At 37.5% G+C, this 22373-nt stretch overlaps 1 protein-coding gene across 2 annotated transcripts in view; it reads left to right on the forward strand.

Moving 5' to 3' along the window:
* LOC126259560 (major facilitator superfamily domain-containing protein 6) overlaps window positions 1-22373 on the forward strand; it is a 153129-nt gene that overhangs the window by 118597 nt on the left and 12159 nt on the right. Inside the window, exon 9 of one of the 2 annotated variants that reach the window (XM_049956454.1) lies at window positions 9682-9745. The exons of the other annotated variant lie outside the window; for it this stretch is intronic. Coding sequence (XP_049812411.1) covers window positions 9682-9745 — 64 coding nt within the window. The remainder of the gene's footprint in view (window positions 1-9681; window positions 9746-22373) is intronic. 2 annotated transcript variants of the gene reach the window in all.

Raw genomic sequence — 22373 nt, forward strand, 5'->3', positions numbered from 1 at the left:
CTCCCCCTGTACCGCCGTCTCTGGTCACCCCTCCCCCTGTACCGCCGTCTCTGGTCCCCCCTCCCCCTGTACCGCCGTCTCTGGTCCCCCGTCCCCCTGTACCGCCGTCTCTGGTCCCCCGTCCCCCTGTACCGCCGTCTCTGGTCCCCCGTCCCCCTGTACCGCCGTCTCTGGTCCCCCGTCCCCCTGTACCGCCGTCTCTGGTCCCCCGTCCCCCTGTACCGCCGTCTCTGGTCCCCCGTCCCCCTGTACCGCCGTCTCTGGTCCCCCGTCCCCCTGTACCGCCGTCTCGGTCCCCCGTCCCCCTGTAAAGTCCTCTCTGTTTCCCCCCCTCCCCGGCCTCTCAGGTTCCCCCCTCGCCTTCTCTTGGTCCCCCCTCTGTCCTGTCATGGTACCCCACCCCGTCCTCTCATGGTACCCCACCCCGTCCTCTCATGGTACCCCACCCCTTGCTCTCATGGTACCCCACCCCGTCCTCTCATGGTACCCCACCCCGTCCTCTCATGGTACCCCACCCCGTCCTCTCATGGTACCCCACCCCGTCATCTCATGGTACCCCACCCCGTCTTCTCATGGTACCCCACCCCGTCTTCTCATGGTACCCACCCCGTCCTCTTCGGTCCCCACCCTGTCCTCTCAGCTCCCCCCGCCCTCCCCCCCCCATCGTATCAGCCCCAGCCCTATCCTCTCAGCCTCCCCCCACCCGCTCCGTCCTGTCAGCCCCCCCCCCTCCTCTCATACCCCACCTCTCAGATCCCACCAATCAGTCCCCACCTTTCTCTCTTTGACCAATACAACTCACAGTCCAAAGAAAAAGAAAATACCAGTAGGGTCTCTCTTGTAACTAAGTAAAAGCATTTGAATGACTCAACACATTACTCCTCCAAGCCTGAGACTTTCTCAAAACTAGCACTAAAATGAGATCACATCTCCCTTGATATTCCCGTATTACCCACTACCTTCAATCTTCCTCCTAATCTTCATAACACCCTTGCCAAACCATGTGACATTCTCAGACCATTATTCGCACTACACGGTTTCTACTCCTGCAATAATTCCTGACGCCGCTTCGTCTCATGCACTGTCACTGACTCCAGCCCCACCATGGGTAAATCCTCTGATATCAAAGTATGAAAGCAACATATGAAATCACATGTACTATTTACAAACGTGTGTCCACTGCATGACATTAACTGATTGGTATGGAGAAGAACTGTGTTTTGTTGTGGACACTCAGTTCCCAGTTGCTGATCATTTTCCATAGCTAGACCCAGGAGATATGAGTGTTTGTTACACCATGCAGCCATTCAGATTCTCTCACCCCTATTACTTTTCCTAACTTCTAGAGACTGGGTACTTGCTCCACAACATATCTTCAGATATTACCACCCTCTTCTCTTTCTTTCTTTCTTTCTTTCTTCCCCCCCCCCCCCCCCCCCTGCTCTCTCTCTCTCTCTCTCTCTCTCTCTCTCTCGGTCTCTCTTTATATTTTGCTCCTATCTTTTTCTGATTTTACCCTAGTTCTGTTTGAATTATTCGTTACACATTTCATTTCCTCTCCAATTTGTATTTGCTCCTCATTCTACCCCTGTCATAATCTCTGAACTGAATTTATCTCTTATCATTTTTGTCCATTGATATGCTTTTATTTGATATGATGGCACTAACTAAATCAGCAGAAAAAGGATTAATACTGCATGTGTTTATTTAAACTAATATGCATTTAATACCTATCAGGTTGGTCACAATATACATCCACAGGTTTTTACTTGCTACATTTGTTAATTTATTCCAGTAATTTGTCAAGAGGTTTCAGTTTGATGCAATACATTTTAACATTCAACACAGCCACTACAGCAAACACTTATACTGGAAAGTAGATTCCAAGCTGTTCACAGGCATAAAGAATGGAAGGCAATACCATCCAATAACTGATAAAAGTTAAGTTATTGAGGTGCACCATGTGGATAAAATACTGTGGAAAATATTCATGAAGCATAAAAAATTATCATTCAGTCACTGGATTATAAATAATGTAACACCAAACTGTACAAAATGATCCTTGCCTCTGTCCTCAGCAATATCCCTCCACTGTTAGTAATTATAATTATGCAAGTAAACAACTTCTCACCACAAAATATAGACTTTCATATTTATGATAATCTTGTATAGGTCAGGTCAGTCATTGTACCAAGCAAACATTGTCTCTCAGTATTTTGATTGATGATGACAGACTTCTGCTGATATGTGGTGGTAAGGTGGTTATCCTGAATGTAAATTCAGTTCATCCCTCAGAACAATTTCAAAACATTTTCGTGTGATGTGTGTCTATTATTTCTAAGGACTTCATTTAAACGGTTCCTGAACCACACTCACATTTTTTTCATGTGTACTTTCAGTGCTTATTGTATCTACTGATGTACAGACCCTGTATTAAATAGTTTCAGATGGCACCTCACATCTCCACTTGCATAATAGGCCATTGTATTTACAATGAAATCCCAATTTAATGCACTTGTGTTAAAGTGAAAATGAATATTGCACCTTTGCTGATAACTATAACAAAAAAATTGTATTGTATGATTTCTGCCCTTAAAAATGATTTTTGGTAAGAAAAGATGATGAGTAGGATTTTTTCAACTGTGGGATTTTTTAGTAGGAAATGAAGTCTCGCTTGCCTTCAATAGGCCCATGTTACACTACAAAATATCTTTATCAAAAATCTTTTGTAAAGGTCAGTTTATGAAATACTTGACATTTCACTGGAACATTTTTAGGATATCTTTCATAAAAGTTGAAGTGTGGTCCTAGCTTCTATGAAAGAGTTGTCAAAGATAATTGACAGTGAAATATGGGTCTGTCGTCATATGCAACCATATGTCTTATAAAATCCAGTTGCTGTACCTTTTACGAGATTCATTATTGGCATGTATCTTGATAAAATTTATTGATGTCCATTGAAAAATTCTAATTAAGTGCAGATGCAAGAAATGACTTCTCAGCTTTTGTATCAATCTGTTATAGAAAGCTTGTTGTATCAATAATTTCATTTCAAATAATCGGAGAAATTTCACTATGACTGAATGATTCTATTATAACATATTCTTCACAGTCTTTTATGTTTCATTTGGACTGTGCATTACAATTTGTAGCACCTCGAATGTGCACTACTGTTTTCTGAGTGATAATCCCTTTATTTTCAGTATTTATTGTATTGCCTTACCTTGTTTTCTTGTTTCTCATTTTTCATTGATATGCTCTGGCTCCCCCCCCCCTCCCCCCTCCAGTATGTTCTCTTTGCTCAAACCCAGAGACTCCAGATTTATTGTTAGGTAGACAGTGATATTTGCATAGTTTAATCAGATACATCCATGTCACATGGTGTTCTACATTTTCCTCCCTCCTTGCTTCCCCTTCACCCTCATGCGTATCTTTCTTGTTAGGTCAACCTGACTTGGTTTACCATTCAAAATAAAATCAATATTCAAACCAACAAAATAAATGTCTTATAATTTCCTATATTTTATAAATCCTAACTGCTGCATTTTTGTCATAGTGAAGCTGCTGCGAGTAAGACATTAACCCTCAAGCAGGCGCACAGATTTTCATAACATGAGTGGATGCACAGTGCACTATGTACACATGCAGTCAAAAGCTGTCATTGTGCTACCAAGGGAAAGATGTATGAACTAAATCACAGTCTAATTTTAGTTTTTTTAAATAATACAAGAAACTTTTTTCCCGAGGACATGCAGCTTTACTGTATGATTAAATGATGATGGCGTCCTCTTGGGTAAAATATTCCGGAGGTAAAATAGTCCCCCATTCGGATCTCCGGGCGGGGACTACTCAAGAGGACGTCGTTATCAGGAGAAAGAAAACTGGCATTCTACGGATCGGAGCGTGGAATGTCAGATCCCTTAATCGGGCAGGTAGGTTAGAAAATTTAAAAAGGGAAATGGATAGGTTAAAGTTAGATATAGTGGGAATTAGTGAAGTTCGGTGGCAGGAGGAACAAGACTTTTGGTCTGGTGATTACAGGGTTATAAATACAAAATCAAATAGGGGTAATGCAGGAGTAGGTTTAATAATGAATAAAAAAATTGGAGTGCGGGTTAGCTACTACAAACAGCATAGTGAACACATTATTGTGGCCAAGATAGACACAAAGCCCATGCCTACTACAGTAGTACAAGTTTACATGCCAACTAGCTCTGCAGATGATGAAGAAATAGATGAAATGTATGACGAGATAAAAGAAATTATTCAGGTACTGAAGGGAGACGAAAATTTAATAGTCATGGGTGACTGGAATTCGTCAGTAGGAAAAGGGAGAGAAGGAAACATAGTAGGTGAATATGGATTGGGGGGAAGAAATGAAAGAGGAAGCCGCCTTGTAGAATTTTGCACAGAGCATAACTTAATCATAGCTAACACTTGGTTCAAGAATCATAAAAGAAGGTTGTATACCTGGAAGAATCCTGGAGATACTAAAAGGTATCAGATAGATTATATAATGGTAAGACAGAGATTTAGGAACCAGGTTTTAAATTGTAAGACATTTCCAGGGGCAGATGTGGATTCTGACCACAATATATTGGTTATGAACTGCAGATTAAAACTGAAGAAACTGCAAAAATGTGGGAATTTAAGGAGATGGGACCTGGATAAACTGAAAGAACCAGAGGTTGTAGAGAGTTTCAGGGAGAGCATAAGGGAACAATTGACAGGAATGGGGGAAAGAAATACAGTAGAAGAAGAATGGCTAGCTCTAAGGGATGAAGTAGTGAAGGCAGCAGACGATCAAGTAGGTAAAAAGACGAGGGCTAGTAGAAATCCTTGGGTAACAGAAGAGATACTGAATTTAATTGATGAAAGGAGAAAATATAAAAATGCAGTAAATGAAGCAGGCAAAAAGGAATGCAAATGTCTCAAAAATGAGATCGACAGGGAGTGCAAATTTTCTAAGCACGGATGGCTAGAGGACAAATGTAAGGATGTAGAGGCTTGTCTCACTAGGGGTAAGATAGATACTGCCTACAGGAAAATTAAAGAGACCTTTGGAGAGAAGAGAACCACTTGTATGAATATCAAGAGCTCAGATGGCAACCCAGTTCTAAGCAAAGAAGGGAAGGCAGAAAGGTGGAAGGAGTATATAGAGGGTTTATACAAGGGCGATGTACTTGAGGACAATATTATGGAAATGGAAGAGGATGTAGATGAAGATGAAATGGGAGATAAGATACTGCGTGAAGAGTTTGACAGAGCATTGAAAGACCTGAGTCGAAACAAGGCCCCGGGAGTAGACAACATTCCATTAGAACTACTGATGGCCTTGGGAGAGCCAGTCCTGACAAAACTCTACCATCTGGTGAGCAAGATGTATGAGACAGGCGAAATACCCACAGACTTCAAGAAGAATATAATAATTCAAATCCCAAAGAAAGCAGGTGTTGACAGATGTGAAAATTACCGAACTATCAGTTTAAAGCTGCAAAGTACTAACGCGAATTATTTACAGATGAATGGAAAAACCAGTGGAACCCAACCTTGGGGAAGATTAGTTTGGATTCCGTAGTAATATTGGAACACGTGAGGCAATACTGACCTTAAGACTTATCTTAGAAGAAAGAATAAGGAAAGGCAAACCTACGTTTCTAGCATTTGTAGACTTAGAGAAAGCTATTGACAGTGTTAACTGGAATACTCTCTTTCAAATTCTGAAGGTGCAGGGGTAAGAGTCGAGGGGCATGAAAGGGAAGCAGTGGTTGGGAAAGGAGTGAGACAGGGTTGTAGCCTCTCCCCAATGTTATTCAATCTGTATATTGAGCAAGCAGTAAAGGAAACAAAAGAAAAATTCGGAGTAGGTATTAAAATTCATGGAGAAGAAGTAAAAACTTTGAGGTTCGCCGATGACATTGTAATTCTGTCAGAGACAGCAAAGGACTTGGAAGAGCAGTTGAACGGAATGGACAGTGTCTTGAAAGGAGGGTATAAGATGAACATCAACAAAAGCAAAACGAGGATAATGGAATGTAGTCAATTTAAATCGGGTGAGTCTGAAGGGATTAGATTAGGAAATGAGACACTTAAAGTAGTAAAGGAGTTTTGCTATTTAGGGAGTAAAATAACTGATGATGGTCGAAGTAGAGAGGATATAAAATGTAGACTGGCAATGGCAAGGAAATCGTTTCTGAAGAAGAGAAATTTGTTAACATCGAGTATAGATTTAAGTGTCAGGAAACATGGACGATAACTAGTTTGGACAAGAAGAGAATAGAAGCTTTCGAAATGTGGTGCTACAGAAGAATGCTGAAGATAAGGTGGGTAGATCACGTAACTAATGAGGAGGTATTGAATAGGATTGGGGAGAAGAGAAGTTTGTGGCACAACTTGACTAGAAGAAGGGATCGGTTGGTAGGACATGTTTTGAGGCATCTAGGAATCACAAATTTGGCATTGGAGGGCAGCGTGGAGGGTAATAATCGTAGAGGGAGACCTAGAGATGAATACACTAAGCAGATTCAGAAGGATGTAGGTTGCAGTAAGTACTGGGAGATGATGAAGCTTGCACAGGATAGAGTAGCATGGAGAGCTGCATCAAACCAGTCTCAGGACTGAAGACCACAACAACAACACAAGAAACTTATATTACATCACTAATTTACTATTTGATTAAACAAATAAGAAACTTTAATATCATTCTATTGCTATAGCTGACATATCAAATCTATTCCAACACTTTTTTAAGCACATAGTGAACAATAACATTCTTTCATTGCAATATAAAAGGACAAAGGCTTTATATATTGAAGAAGTATCAGTTATCACAAAGTTCCTTCCATATACACAGTTAATTGTCTTACATTTCTCACATATATGCACAGTTTTTACATGTCCTTTGCAAACGAAGCTATGGCATGAATTACACCTTATGGTAGTAGATGTGTTTCTTGCTCGTCCACATGTCACACACTGATCTCTTTTCTTGGTAGTAGGCTCCTCAGTTCTTTCAACACATTGATCTTTGTATTTCACAAGGAAAGTTGCAATGTAGAATGTTACTATGCATTAATTTACTCATTGTAGCTGGCAATCTGTTGCAGCAGAAGTCCTGGAATACAGCGACTGGGGGAGGGGGGGAAACCATAAAGTTATTTAAATAGTTAATCCAGTATAATGTTTCCACTGAACATTTATTACAATCTCAAAGTAAATAAAAGCATCTTGACAAATCTGAAATAAGTTGTAACATACTTAAAATAATGAAATAAATGGTGGTCAACAAGCTACATGCTTTCTGTCCAAATACAGTCAAAGTACTGCCAGCATGGCCGTAACCATTTATACTTTCGTAACAATCCCGAACAATCCTTGGCATTGTTTAGAATCTTTTTTTGATTAATTAACAATTAAAATTGACATAAAAAAACTGAAAATACATATATAAACCAATGTTTACTCCAGAACAGCTAGTACACTACGATATTACTACATGTCTGTTATTTTATTCGAGTGTAACTTCTTGAATAAGAAATTACAATAATGTATTTCCATATTTTATTAATTACTAGTGGTTTCCTTCATGGAAAATGTTCCCTTCATTTACAGAGCTTCTATACTTTAAGGTAATTGGAGTGTAATAATTAGTTTAGTAACAGTAATTTTTTAGACAAATTACATATTTTGTTTACATTTGAAATCCTGATTTACACTGGAAAATGTTCGTTTTTAAGTGGGTCTTAATGGGCTGTTACGTTTCAAATGTTGGCTGGAAGTGAAGGAATATTAGCTCTTTACACTAAGAGAGGCTTCGTAAGAGACAGTGCTAAATCTTTCAATAAAATTCTTCTCTTGTTTTTTGGATTTGCCTCATTTGCATGAAAAATTGTTTGAGCAATGATTCCTGCTACATCCATTAGAGCACAGAGTACAACCATTGGCCATCTTCTTGTCACCCGTGCAACAGAATACGCACTTCCCAGTTGATCGACTGTATTGACTACTCCCTTTGTTATATTGTAATCCAAAACTATCTCTGGTTTACCTGTAGTTTCGTCAGTGAGTCAAAAATTGTGCATAGTTGAAAGGAATATATTGGCCTTGTTTTGTTTCAGCACATACAAAACTAGCATCATAACATTCTGAAAAGCAAATAGAGAGAAGTGGATAGCCCTACATTTCCCAGGTAAAATTCTTGTTGGGTCTCATGTTGTTTTTGTCAATGTAAAATGCATGTTAGCCACCATATACTTCAATATTATTATTGAAGAAGGTTTTAGCATCCGTTAAAAGAAAAATCTTTATCCTGTACTTCGCTAGTTTGTTCAGGATATACTGAACAAAAGAACAGTGACCCCGGAAAGCTTTCAACTTTTTGTCTGCTGTCACAAACTGTCCCACACTATAAGCATTCCTCCAGTTCACCACACAGGCATCCAATATTTGCCTTATTGCAGCAAGTTTATAAGTTACTCTTCTTCTTGCTTTGTACTCTTGTTGTAAAAATGGATACATCATAAAAGGAACAGAAATCTTCTGTAGCTCATAACAGATCTCATAATCTCCATACCAGTACCATCAATGACATATATTTGGTTTGCTTTCTTAGTCCCCATGAGATACAGCAATCCCAGCAATGCCATAATACACACTATGTAGTTTCCTTAGCATCCCTTTTTCTGGAATATTGTTCACATTCGCTCTTAGATTGAATGTATAGGTTCATGTATTTTAAGATTTCTCGACATTTCCAGCCTAAATATTGTCCATAAAGCCTCTGTTTCACTTGGGACCCCTCTGGCAACACGTGTAGGCCCAGGGAATATTTTAACAATATTCTTTCCTTTTGTTTTTGAAGTCACATTAGGGCACATTTTATTCCATTTACATGTTTTGTCACTCCCAATAACAATACCGTCAGTGGAGACTGGCTCTTCACAGTCATCACCTGAATCGTGGACTTGATCAGGATCTGAATCGTGGTCATTTTGTGTGATAAATTCCTCTTCGTCTTCAGAGTCATCAACGTTTTCGTTGTCTGATACAATGCTGAACTCTGGATCTTTGTTGAGTAACCAATCATGCTCGTTGTCTGTCAGCTTTGATCTTGTCCTGCACAGTGATATATCGCTTGTTACATGTTATCTTTGCGATTAAAAAGGAATGAAATAAAAGTAAAAGAAAAATTACTTACATGACCGGACGCGTGGTGTGCTTTGTACTAATATGGTGACACACTCGCGGTTTATTTTAAATTACTGTATCTTACGTGAACATATGACAACACAATTTCTCACTGTTCTAGCTGAAACAGTAATGCAGGAATAGTTAGGGCTTGCTATTGTAGAACAGCAATGGAACTGTGAATGACAATGTTGTTTGCGCTTTGCACACACTATACACAGGCACGCCTGCTCGAGAGTTAAATGGTGAAATTTTCAGTTGCATATTTCTTGTATGACTACTATAAAACCATAATTCTATTTATAGTCAAATTATTCACCATCAGAGTTACCCAATGCAATCTGAATCTTTTTGTTTTATTTACTACCGGTCTTTGTCTTTTGTTATCTACCAACACACAAGTGTCTTCAAGATAATGTATTTGCAAATTTGTTTTTGTTATTTGTATGATGTATTTAAAAATGTGTTTTAAGAAAATATAATTTCTTTAATGAGGTGTTATATCAAGAAGTGGAGTAACAGCAGATAGTCCATCATCACCAGAAAGAATATTGAAGTGGTATGTACTCTTAGTTGTCAGAGCAAGATGGCATGAACATATAGTGTAGCAGGCATGCTGCATGGTAAAACCATTAACCTACTATCAGTCTATCATAGCAGTTGTTTGTATACCAAGGTTTTGCTCGACTTGTTCTTGCATTTAACACAATTCGCTAAAGAAATTCCAAGGCACATTCTTTTCAGAGCAGTTTATGAATTAGGTCATTTATAAGTTTACTGACTTCCTATTCTGGGTTGTGTTCTGTAACGCCATTTGAATCATACATTTTATGGAATCTTATGGCCACTGTGTTTGTGTCAGTAGGGAGAGGGGTTGTTCCAACTTATCAACAAGAAATATATTTCTATAGAAATAATGGAATGAGTGAAACTAACCACTCACCATGAAATGGAGGTGTCAAACAGTAAATTGGCACATACCCAATAACTGGAATGAGGTAGCTCAGCTTAAAATCCTTTATTCTTCATGGCACGTACAACTATAATGTCAGAGAGCAATAGAAATGAAAATTTTTAAGATTAGCTACAAAGTTCTAGTTCTTGATATATGCCCATCTGTCATTCTAAGGCTCCATTATGTAGTGAATGTTTATCTTTATGTATTCTGTTGCCTTTCTCATAAAGGCAGCATAGTGCCTTGTATAGTAAGTGATGCAAGGTGGCTAGAGAGTAAGAAACTGCGTTTATAACTGAACATGGAAGAATAAATATTGTCATAACATAATTAAGGAAGATTGACAAGAGGACAGAAAGAATTGTGGCAAATAACCTTCGGTAAGAAAATTCGGTGGTAAGGCTAACATAGTGTTCTCAGATGTAAAACTTACATTCAGGTAAGCAGCTAAGATTTTGATGATTACAAGGCCTGAAGAAGAATATTCTGCAAAGAAAGGAAATATTATATATTTATATGGTTGAGTAAAGTCAGGTAATTCAATGTATCCAGTCTGTCTTTAGAAAATATTGCAGCTGCAGTTCAGCTTCTTTATCTTTTTCATTTTTATACAAGAACTATGTACAGCTATTAAAGAGAATGGAAAGTGAAAATATTCTGTTAAGACCATCCTCTGTTCATATAAACACAACCGTTGAAAAGAGGTGTACCGTATTTACTCGAATCTAAGCCCTACTTTTTTTTCCAGTTTTTGTAATCCAAAAAACTGCCTGCAGCTTAGAATCGAGTGCAAACTAAGTGGAAGTTCTGAAAAATGTTGGTAGGTGCCACCACAACTAACTTCTGTCATCGAATATATGTAGTGCTACACAGGCATGCTTTGCAGGCACAAAGATAAATACTGGTGCCAAAACCTCTTCGTCAGTAAATAAATTAAAAGAAAAGGTAGAAGAATGTAAACATTATGCCATGTATTCTTTCGTGTTTGCTGCCATCTCATTTAAATCCTGTCTGCCTAATAAACTACGAAACTAGAGTGAGACAGCAGCAAACACGGAATAATATATATATCGTGTCATGTTTATGTTCATATTATTCTTATGCTGAATATTTATACAGTCAGAAATGAAGCACGGCAACTGACTAGATTTTTAAATCTAAGATGACTCTAATTTCTGTGCAGAATGTAATGTATTAAAGAGGCGTCTGTGAAGATTTTCAAATGGAGAAAAATTTTCACTAAACTCTCGTTCAGAACATCTTCTATCATACGCAGTCTATGTTCAGAACATCTTCTATCATATACAGTCTATTATTTGGTTCTTGTTGATCATTATCAAAGAAAGCAACAGTGTACGTAACAACAAATGGCAGTCTCTTGCCATTGTGTTGCTAATAAGACAATTCCTCTCTTTTTTTTATTGTAAGCTGTGGTAGCGCGCACAAAAGCAAGCCGTGCCGCGAGTGGTGACAGGTCGTAAACACACATTATCAGAATGCAACAAACAATGCATAACACAGTACAATAATATATTTTCAGCCTAGAGTGACGTAAACACCTGTAACAAAGAGAACGGCACTTATCAGATCAAAACAAAATAAGCAATCGATTCAAACCAGAGGAAGCATGTAAAAAAGGAAGAGTACCCGTATAAATACAGATGGAGGGCCTGGCACATAGCAATGGCCACTTGGTAAAGCTTAACTGTTAAGCTTATGACTCGAACCGAACTATTGTAGCTGTATATTCATCCATGCGACTTTGATTGTGTCTCATGTTAGAATGGACCAGCTTTGTTTCGATTTGGATGGGCGGTCTAAAACTTTTCTCGCCCCTTGAATTTGAGTCTCATTTTTCAGGTGCGGCTTAGATTTGAGTGCGGCTTAGATTCGAGTAAATACGGTATGCATGCAAGTTTATGAGTGGTGTTTTTGGGGTGTAAGTGTAGCAGGTTACTGCAGTCCTCCAGCATAGAGACAGTACCACTGTTGTTGAGAGCTGTAAGATGCATTACAACCTTCCGCCCGGTACTCACAGCTTTACTTCTGCCAGTACCTCGTCTCCTACCTTCCCGAGTTCGAGTCTCGGTCGGGCACACAGTTTTAATCTGCCAGGAAGTTTCATATCAGCGCACACTCCGCTGCAGAGTGAAAATCTCATTCTGGATGCATTACAACCATTTGTATAAAATGTGGTGTGCTCAGCAGCCATGTGTCGCAGTAGGAGCAGCCTTTTCCATACACTTCTTCAACATGTGCATTACTTTCTACTATCATGTTTTGTGTGAGTCAAAAGACGATGATAGAACATATCCATTTAACTTGATATTATTCTGCTGCCTGAACTTGCACACACACTCATATTCCATACTTTGACTTTCATAGATCATTGTCACTCATTTTTGTCTTTCCGCATGTTTTGAGAGCTCTTCACCATGTGAGCATCTCATAACCAACTTTTCTAGTCACTTGTACATGCAAGTGATTTCTCTGTGCTGTTACTCACTTGTTGCTAGTACAGTGCCCTGTTTGGATTATTTCAGGTGTTATAATTTTCGGCAATGGTTGTGCGCTGTTTTGACATAGGTATGCGTTTCTTTCACATTTTGTCCTCCAAAACCTTACACTCATGTTGTAATTACTGTAGTTTGTCTATGTTGTACTCACTACATGTACATTGGGGAACTGAAAAGTACTTTTTTGTGATATTGGAATAGAAGATTGATACTTTTTGCCATTTAATAGATCCTGTACATCAATCAGTAAAGGAAATATTCTGGTATGTAATTTTATTTCTGGTCTCTTCCTGATTTTCTGTACGAAGTTCTGTACACTTCTTTTTACAGGACACACACACAACAACCCATCATCAAAAAGTGGATAGTGTGTGTTCACACTTGAATCATTTGTGCCTGTTCACATTAGTGATCGAAACTGGTTTTCTCAGTGTTCACTCTTATCAACCACAAGCATTTTGACAGTAATTTTTGTAACTCTTTGTTTTTCTTTGCTGTACTACTTTTTTTATCTGCTACCAATACCATATGTTTCCTTAAGTAGTAGTGACAAATGTTAAGTGCCTCAGGGAGACCAGCATGAACCACTGTGGTACAGATTCACCAGATCTGGGCTTCAGAATTGTCACCAAACATCTGTTATCATAACCCTGTAACACACTTCAGCAATCATTGTTGGATGTGATTATGTAACAAAGAGGCACAAAATTTTATAAAAAACAAAATTTTATGAAAAATAAACCGAATGTTAAACTGTTCAGCTGCAACGCTAACAGTCAACCTTGGAGACACTTACCACATCCTTCTTGTATAAAAGTTGCCTTGTAAGCTTTTACAAGTGACCACTAAATGACACTCCTGAGTCATGACATTGCCATTGTTGTAAAATTTGTTATTATTGAAACAGTGACAGTTCAGAAGTTGAATAAGAAATATGTTTACAGTGAGCATTTAAAGAAACAGCATTGTGAAGGATATAGAATTTTCACTTGAAGATTTTCATAGTATGACTTTTTTACAGTTTGCATTAAAGACCTAACTCAACAACAACGTCTCAAATTGCTTTGCTCAGCTGTTGGTAATCAGCTACCTTCAGAAAAGACTGTGTACAGTTGGTTTGCAGAATTGTTTCACAGTTCTACTTCTCTCAGTGATGAATTCTGTCCAAATTTATTTTTTGCTCCAACATTTCAGTGGTAGGTACAACATGGTGCAGGAGGATTGGCATTTGACTTACTGTGAGATTAGGATGCCCTTAAGTCTATTGCAAACTGAACAACATTTGATCTTGCTGACTGAAGCTCAAAAATGGGCTGTAGCCAATTGATGTAAGGAAATGCCTAAAAAATTAGACGGAGTGAATGTGAAATCTATATACAGCATCATAATAGGAGATGAAACATAGATGTGCTCATATGAATAAGACACAATGCAGTAATCAATTGTTTGGATGTTCCTAGATGAACCAAAACCAACAAAAGTAGTTTTTGCTGCAGCAACTGCTTTGGAGGATGTAAGAACAGTTAATGCTAAATGGTATACAACAATTTGTTTGCCACAAGTAATGGATAAAATTGAGAAAAACAACAGAAAACGTCACATCATTCTTCTTAGTGGCAATGCCAGTTGTCACCATTGCATATCAAACAAGTGATTTTTTGATGAAGAAAAACGTGGAATTATCACCTCATTGCTCCATAGTCACCTGACCAACTTTTTTAAGACTGATTTTCTTCACATCAAGAAGCTCTTGAATCCTTTCAAAATAATGTTTTTTAGGCGTCAACGTCAGAGAGGAAAGCAGCTTCCAGTATTGGTTTCAGTGCATGCAAAAGCATGTAAATTTTAAATATGGGTATTCTGAGAAACAAGGAAGTAATTTGAATCAAAATAATGTTGTTCGTTCATTGCATTTTTAAAAGCGTTAAGTATGGGACCACAGTTATAAGTATGAGGTATGGTTTCTTCATTATACAGCTTCTCAAGGGCCTAGATTGACTAAATTTTTTATATCAAAATTTACTATGAGTGGACATTCACTGGTGTATCTATACCTAGCTAACCAAAATAACTGAAATAGTTAGATATCTGGCACATCAAAATATGAGGAGCACTCAGTAATCCATCACAAAACTGTGTTAGCAAGAAAATTACTGAAAAGTATTAGATGAAACATTTTGTGAATTGAAGTTGATAACCTTGGTTACAAATTCAGTCCACTGTATGAAACAAATAAAATCAAGCCTTAACCTTTTTTGATAATTTCAAAATGTCAAATGTCAGCTCTTCTTATAATATGTATACTAGAAGAACAGGACTTTGTCATTTTGTTTCAAATTCCTGTTAGTGAACCCTTGTTTCATCACTGGTTATAACAGATTCTGATTAATTAAAATTTTCCATTACAAACTTTCATCAGTTTAGGACAAACAAGAAGCGGTGTATCAATGGACTTGAGTCAACTGTTTTGGAACCATTCTCAAATAACTTGTCATGAATAATTGAATGTACAGACACAAATCAGTAATTGTCATAATTATTGCACGACTGTCTTCTATCTCTTTTAAACTGTTCAGTCTACTGAGCCTTTACACATTTTCACTGTGCTGAACTGACTCATGTCCACAAGAGTAGGCCACCCACCTGCTCTTATGGACTTGAGTCAGTTATTACTTAGCAGCGTAATAAACTGAAAACTGTTTTGTAACCAGACAAACATTAGTGGAACAAAATGCAATTTGTTTGTTTTACAATCTGAAATAAAAATTTAGTGATGCAATTCTCAAATAAATATTACTTTATGTCAAACCTTCAGATAAGAAAAATCTTATCACTGAACATTTCTCTCTTGGTCTACATATTTTGAGAGGAGCTGACATTTTGAAGTGAACAGAGGTCATGTTTGCTTTCATTTCTTTCAAATAGCTGACTAAATTTGTCCCCAAGATTGTCAACTTGCCCAACAGAAAGTTTCATCCAGTTATAATAATCAGTAGTTTTTCCATTATGGTCTTGTTAATTAGTGTATTCCATTACATATTTATTGTAATAAAAATGGAAGAAAATTTAATGAATAACAAATAATCTTATTCAAGATTAGCAAAATAAAACTGATCACAGCCAGTTCTTGTGTTTGAACACTTTTTGGGCCAGTACAGTTTTTATTTGCTATTGAGCTCCTTTCATGCCATCTTTTCCACTAAGTTTTGCATTGGAGACTTTGCTGGAGGATTTGTCAAAACACTTCCAGCTGTAAACTCTTCCAAAAGCAGTTACATATATTTCTCACAAGTTGCGCTTTGCATAACATTCAACAGTAAACACACATTGTTTTATTATGAGCACTGTTTGGTGTTGCATTCAGCTGGTCACTAAACAAATCTGCCACTCTTGCTCACCCATGTGTAACAACAAAGTGGGATATTTGGGAAAGAGTGTGCAGGAGATGAGCATGCACAATCATGACAGCAATCAATTGGTGTACTGAATTCAGCATTTCCTGTGATTGATGGTTCTATGCTTCATTGCAAGGGTCATATATAAATATTTTTTGGACTAGTTATATTTGCCCCCCCCTCCCCCCCCCCCCCTCCCGGTTGTACACATTGAACTTAAGAGCCTGATGGTGATTCTGAAGTTCGTAAAATAGATTTTTATGACCATATAGTCCAAATGAACTTCACAGTGAAAAAAAAAATTTGGAAAATCCAGTTACAATACAGTTGCACAACACACTGATTTCCAGTAAATATGTTGTGACATGCAAGCATGTAGTGAACATAGGAATAGTGCATGAACAAGTGGTGTGATTGGGTGAAATAGTCTGTGGTTCCGAGAACAGCATCTGTGAAAATGTCGGAACCCTTCCATATTAGCCGGCCGCGGTGGCCATGCGGTTCTAGGCGCGTCAGTCCGGAGCCGCCCGACTGCTACGGTCGCAGGTTTGAATCCTGCCTCGGGCATGGACGTGTGTGATGTCCTTAGGTTAGTTAGGTTTAAGTAGTTCTAAGTTCTAGGGGACTGATGACCTAAGATGTTAAGTCCCATAGTGCTCAGAGCCATTTGAACCTTCCATATTAAATTACCTGTTAAATTCGGTGTATCTCTACAAATATATTAAGAGTGGATTTTTCTGTCTAAAGTTTAACACTATTTTGACAACCCTGTGAGATGTTTTAATTGCTAAAGGTTTGGGTGCAGCTCTAACAATGTGGAGGAGCTGTTGGTAGCAGTATGTCAGTACAAAAATAAGGTACACCATGTCCATGTCCTCAAATGTGCATCAGCTTGTCGGGACACCTTCCTCTTTAGAGCAGAATTATCTAATCTTTCTGAAGTACAAAAATACTGAAGTTGAGGATGACAGAATACATATCATATACTGAAACCAGAAAACAATAACATTTACATAGTGGCTCGAACTAAAACTACATTCTAGATGCTTCATTTATTATGTTTAAATTAATTCTGGAATTGCTGGAGCAGGTTAGATATGAAATTCATGAAATCTGGTTTTGCTACTACCATGCAGCTGCTGTCGAGCCCTTAACCAATGTATTCAAGACTTGATTTTTACAGTTACAGTATCATAAAAAATATCCCTTCTGGTATGCACTGAGGTTATTGAAAAAATGAAGTATCTGATAAGGAAGTAATGAAGGTTTATGGGAAACACATTGTGGCCAGTTGTGTAATTTGTGTGCTTGCTATTAGCTCATTAAAGTAAAAAGATTCATGTCCCAATCCATCTAAACGTGGGATAAAATAAGCTCCAGCTGATGACACCACAACAGAGTCAAGTATATCTTCTGTAGACATGGAAGCAAATTATATTTTTCCCATTCATACAGATGATTATTTTTTCATGTGCTTGTGTACAGGATCTACATGCATGACAGGAGGCCTCTTATTCCAGTCTGTGTTGTGATGCTTTTTCTTAACTGTATTTAAAAAAAAAAAAAAAAAGAGCGGCCTACAAGATATGTGGACATACACAAACTATTTTGCGTGGTAAGGAGGGGGGGGGGCTGTGGAAGTTTAAACTTCCGTGTTGTATCAGGATTTTACATTAAATTTAGATGTTAGCCATTTGATTACATTGCTGAGTGAAGACACACCATCCTTTATTTTGAATGATTGTCTTTTAGGAGATACGGATGTACAATATGCTAATTTATGCATTGCATGTGGTTGGTTTTTCCTTTGTTAGATTATTTTTCAACATTGGTACTATAGATGTAGCAGAGTATTTCTGATCTTTCTCAACCACCACCACCCCTCCCGGCCTGTTCATTTGAATTGTGATTTATTTGTTGAAAAGTCTGAAATTACCCAAAATCTATTAATGTGGAGGAATTCAATAGATACAGAATGGATTTGGAGGCAACATGGTTAAAACACTGGTATCCCTTTTGTGAAAAGCAGTGTTCCAGTACTGAGTGGCTTGTACAGATTTAGGGTTTACATTGTTCTCATAAATTAAATGAGGTAAATCTGAAAGATTCCTGTGAAAAGATGGTGTATTTTGAACAATCCCAAAATATTCCAGTCAACATATTTTTATTTGTGTGTGTGTGTTTATTTTTTATCTCTTTTGAACAGTTGCCATTTGTGGCTTGTCCTCACTTGTGCTACCATAATCACCATTGTAAATCATATCTGATTTTTACCTCAGTTATAAATATTCTTTGTGTCCCTGTATGAAGTAAGCCACAGTTACACAACCACAAGATTGTTATTGTTGTGAATATTCTTGTCTCCCCCTATGAAGGAAACCATAATTCCACACGAACAAGATTCATCACCTGACTGCCGGTATATATGTTGATGATGAGATTTTCATTCTAACAGCTCCAACACTTATATATTATTGTAATAATCCATGGCTATGCAAATTTCCAGATGAACATATATAAAATATTTCACAAAATTTGAGATTTTTATTCAAATCTCACACTGGGAAGAGCAGGTGAAAATATTGAAGTTCAAGGGTAAAAGAAAATTGGTATTTTCAAATGCTTAAAGAACAGACTGACTGACAGTATTTTTTGTAGTTTTCTCTCATAATTCATTATGGCAGTCTCACAGGAAAACTTTTAACAGTGAATGTTCTGCTGTGAGAGTCATAAGTGACCATTTAGCCTAAGTACTGGACTAAACATATGGAAGCAAGAATAAAGAGTTTTCATTTAGAATTAGTAATGACACTCTTCTTTAAGCCAAATCTTAAAATAGTTGGTTGTATTCTGCCACTGTAAGCACTTGTGAAACCTGAAGCTAGTGGTCAAAATGAGATTACATTGTTCAGTTCCATTCCAGTTAGGGAGAGGGTAAATTTACCTTTAATATGGCTTCCAAAAGTAAGTTAAATGTAGCTGGTCACCAGACATACATATGAGAGAAAGCTTCCAGCACTGCCTACAAATATCTGTAAGAATTTTTCAAAAGTGACTAGTAATTATCACGAACACGGGATACTCTCACCACTAACCTAAGAACACTTCCTGCCACATTCTTATTGTCTGCTACATTATATAGTTGTCTAGCTCTCGTACAGCATATTAATTATCCGCTTTGGTTTCAAACTGATACATGTGTCAATTTTCATTGGTCACTGTCTACCTGCCTTAAATGTCAACTAGTTTACAGACCCTTGAGCAAAAAGTGGTGTGCTTCTAGTGTGAGACATGTAACACATTTGCAGATAATTACAGTGTCTTTTTCTTCACTCTTCACATGATTGAGTCCTCAGTTTATTGTCAATGGAGTAAAAACATAAAGTCTGCAGTGGAGCTTCTTCTAAAAGGAAGTAGTTCCCAGTTGAGCACAAAAACAAAACAATCCTGTTTAAAAACTGATCAACTTATAACAAGAATATAAATAGAGTTCTAAATATGCAGACAGCTTTAATCTATCGTGATGGTTCTTTTCAGCGATTAATCAGCCCTTGGGGGTTGATTTAATTTTGGAATCTGCACGTAGTAAGATGGTAATTTACTTTCAGCCAGTCCTTTCTTTAAATTTTATTAGTTCTGTGTAATCAACAGCAATTCCTACAAAATTTGTAAAATTAGACGAGAAGATATGAGTCAGTCAACTATGCTTGCTTAGTTAATTTTGATTGCTGGTAGTGTGTTTTTGTGAAAGCTGTAATTTTGTTTCTTTCCTAGTCTGCCACAAAGCTTTAGCTTAAGAAAAATGTGCACTTGAATTCTAAAACACTTCACAGTACATTATATAATTGGTTTACAGTCCAAAGACGCCAAAATACTTTCTAATCTATTCTTATTTTTTACGTGCTCTACAAACTACTCAGAACGTGTTCTTAGGAGCCCTGTTTTTTTTCTGAATACGCAGTATCCTTAGTCCACCAAACTATAAGAACATCATTCTCCTGCACACCTTAAGTTTGTTGACAAGACAATTTTTTACATTTATGGGGAGTAGTTGGCCAGCCATAGGAAGCATAAAGCTCTCGTTATAGAAGCCAGGTACCTTCCAAGGTTCTCTTTTTCCCAACCACATAGAAGGAATGAAGATATTTATGCATGCCCACAAATAATTTGTTGCACCAGAATTCTTCTTGGAAACAAAATTCATTTGTGTACAAATTACTGGTTTGTCACTTTTATGTGCTACATCTTAAGTTCAGCAGGACTGAAAATTTGCCTGAGAACTTGTGACCATCATTTAAACATTAAAATAGTAGGTATTTTATCGCTGGGTATAGTACCTAAAATCATCCAGAGTTGTTAAAAGCTAGGCTTTTACATCTCAAAGGATAAGTTCTTTCCTTGTTTTCATTTTGTTACTTTAGCCTTTTGTTTACTGTTAAGTCTTGTTTCTTTTAAGACACTCCGCACTGAAACAGAAATAATTATGATTTAAGAGAAACCGGTGTGTGAAAGAGAGGGAGGTTAGTTCAAAAACAAAATTAACTTCATAAGAACAATACTATAATAAAAGAGAAATAACAAATAAGGGAAATTATCAGAGGAGCTAAAATAGCAAATGTTGCACAGATTACTGACACTTAAATAGGAAAATATTCTGTAAATATTATTCCAGCAGTGATAATAAGAGAAAGTGAGAGTGAACTAATTCAGGTGGTAGCTAATATCCTGTGTTTTGTGATAAGGATTATGGCAATACATTCTGAAGAAAAACTGTCATGAAAATTGATGGACTGTGCTGTTTTCCAGAAAAACACCCCTCTCCTAGGCCAGCAATTGTGTCAGTAAAAATTAGAGGAAAATAAGACTATCCACAGCTACAACATTATTAAGGTACTACTCAATGAAGCTGTAAGTTGGAAATGTGTGACCGAAAAAAATCTTTGGTAATGTTCTAGATAAAATAAAATATCTAAGAGGTAGCCAAAAAAAAAAAAAAAAAAAAAAAATTAAATGTAAATTGAAATCTTTTCTTCAGATGAATAATCAATTTTTAATTTAAACTAATAGCTGTGTTATGAGACAGGCGAAATACCCACAGACTTCAAGAAGAATATAATAATTCCAATCCCAAAGAAAGCAGGTGTTGACAGATGTGAAAATTACCGAACTATCAGTTTAATAAGTCACAGCTGCAAAATACTAACGCGAATTCTTTACAGACGAATGGAAAAACTGGTAGAAGCGGACCTCGGGGAAGATCAGTTTGGATTCCGTAGAAATGTTGGAACACGTGAGGCAATACTAACCTTACGACTTATCTTAGAAGAAAGATTAAGAAAAGGCAAACCTACGTTTCTAGCATTTGTAGACTTAGAGAAAGCTTTTGACAATGTTAACTGGAATACTCTCTTTCAAATTCTGAAGGTGGCAGGGGTAAAATACAGGGAGCAAAAGGCTATTTACAATTTGTACAGAAACCAGATGGCAGTTATAAGAGTCGAGGGGCATGAAAGGGAAGCAGTGGTTGGGAAAGGAAGGGTTGTAGCCTCTCCCCGATGTTATTGAATCTGTATATTGAGCAAGCAGTAAAGGAAACAAAAGAAAAATTCGGAGTAGGTATTAAAATTCATGGAGAAGAAGTAAAAACTTTGAGGTTCGCTGATGACATTGTAATTCTGTCACAGACAGCAAAGGACTTGGAAGAGCAGTTGAACGGAATGGACAGTGTCTTGAAAGGAGTATATAAGATGAACATCAACGAAAGCAAAACGAGGATAATGGAATGTAGTCAAATTAAATCGGGTGATGCTGCAGGGATTAGATTAGGAAATGAGAGGCTTAAAGTAGTAAAGGAGTTTTGCTATTTGGGGAGCAAAATAACTGATGATGGTCAAAGTAGAGAGGATAAGACTGGCAATGGCAAGGAAATCGTTTCTGAAGAAGAGAAATTTGTTAACATCGAGTATAGATTTAAGTGTCAGGAAGTCGTTTCTGAAAGTATTTGTATGGAGTGTAGCCATGTATGGAAGTGAAACATGGACGATAAATAGTTTAGACAAGAAGAGAATAGAAGCTTTCGAAATGTGGTGCTACAGAAGAATGCTGAAGATTAGATGGGTAGATCACATAACTAATGAGGAGGTATTGAATAGAATTGGGGAGAAGAGGAGTTTGCGGGACAACTTGACAAGAAGAAGGGACCGGTTGGTAGGACATGTTCTGAGGCATCAAGGAATCACAAATTTTGCATCAGAGGGCAGCGTGGAGGGTAAAAATCGTAGAGGGAGACAAAGAGATGAACACACTAAGCAGATTCAGAAG

This window comes from Schistocerca nitens, chromosome 5 (assembly GCF_023898315.1).
Source record: "Schistocerca nitens isolate TAMUIC-IGC-003100 chromosome 5, iqSchNite1.1, whole genome shotgun sequence".
NCBI classification, from domain to species: Eukaryota; Metazoa; Arthropoda; class Insecta; order Orthoptera; family Acrididae; genus Schistocerca; species Schistocerca nitens.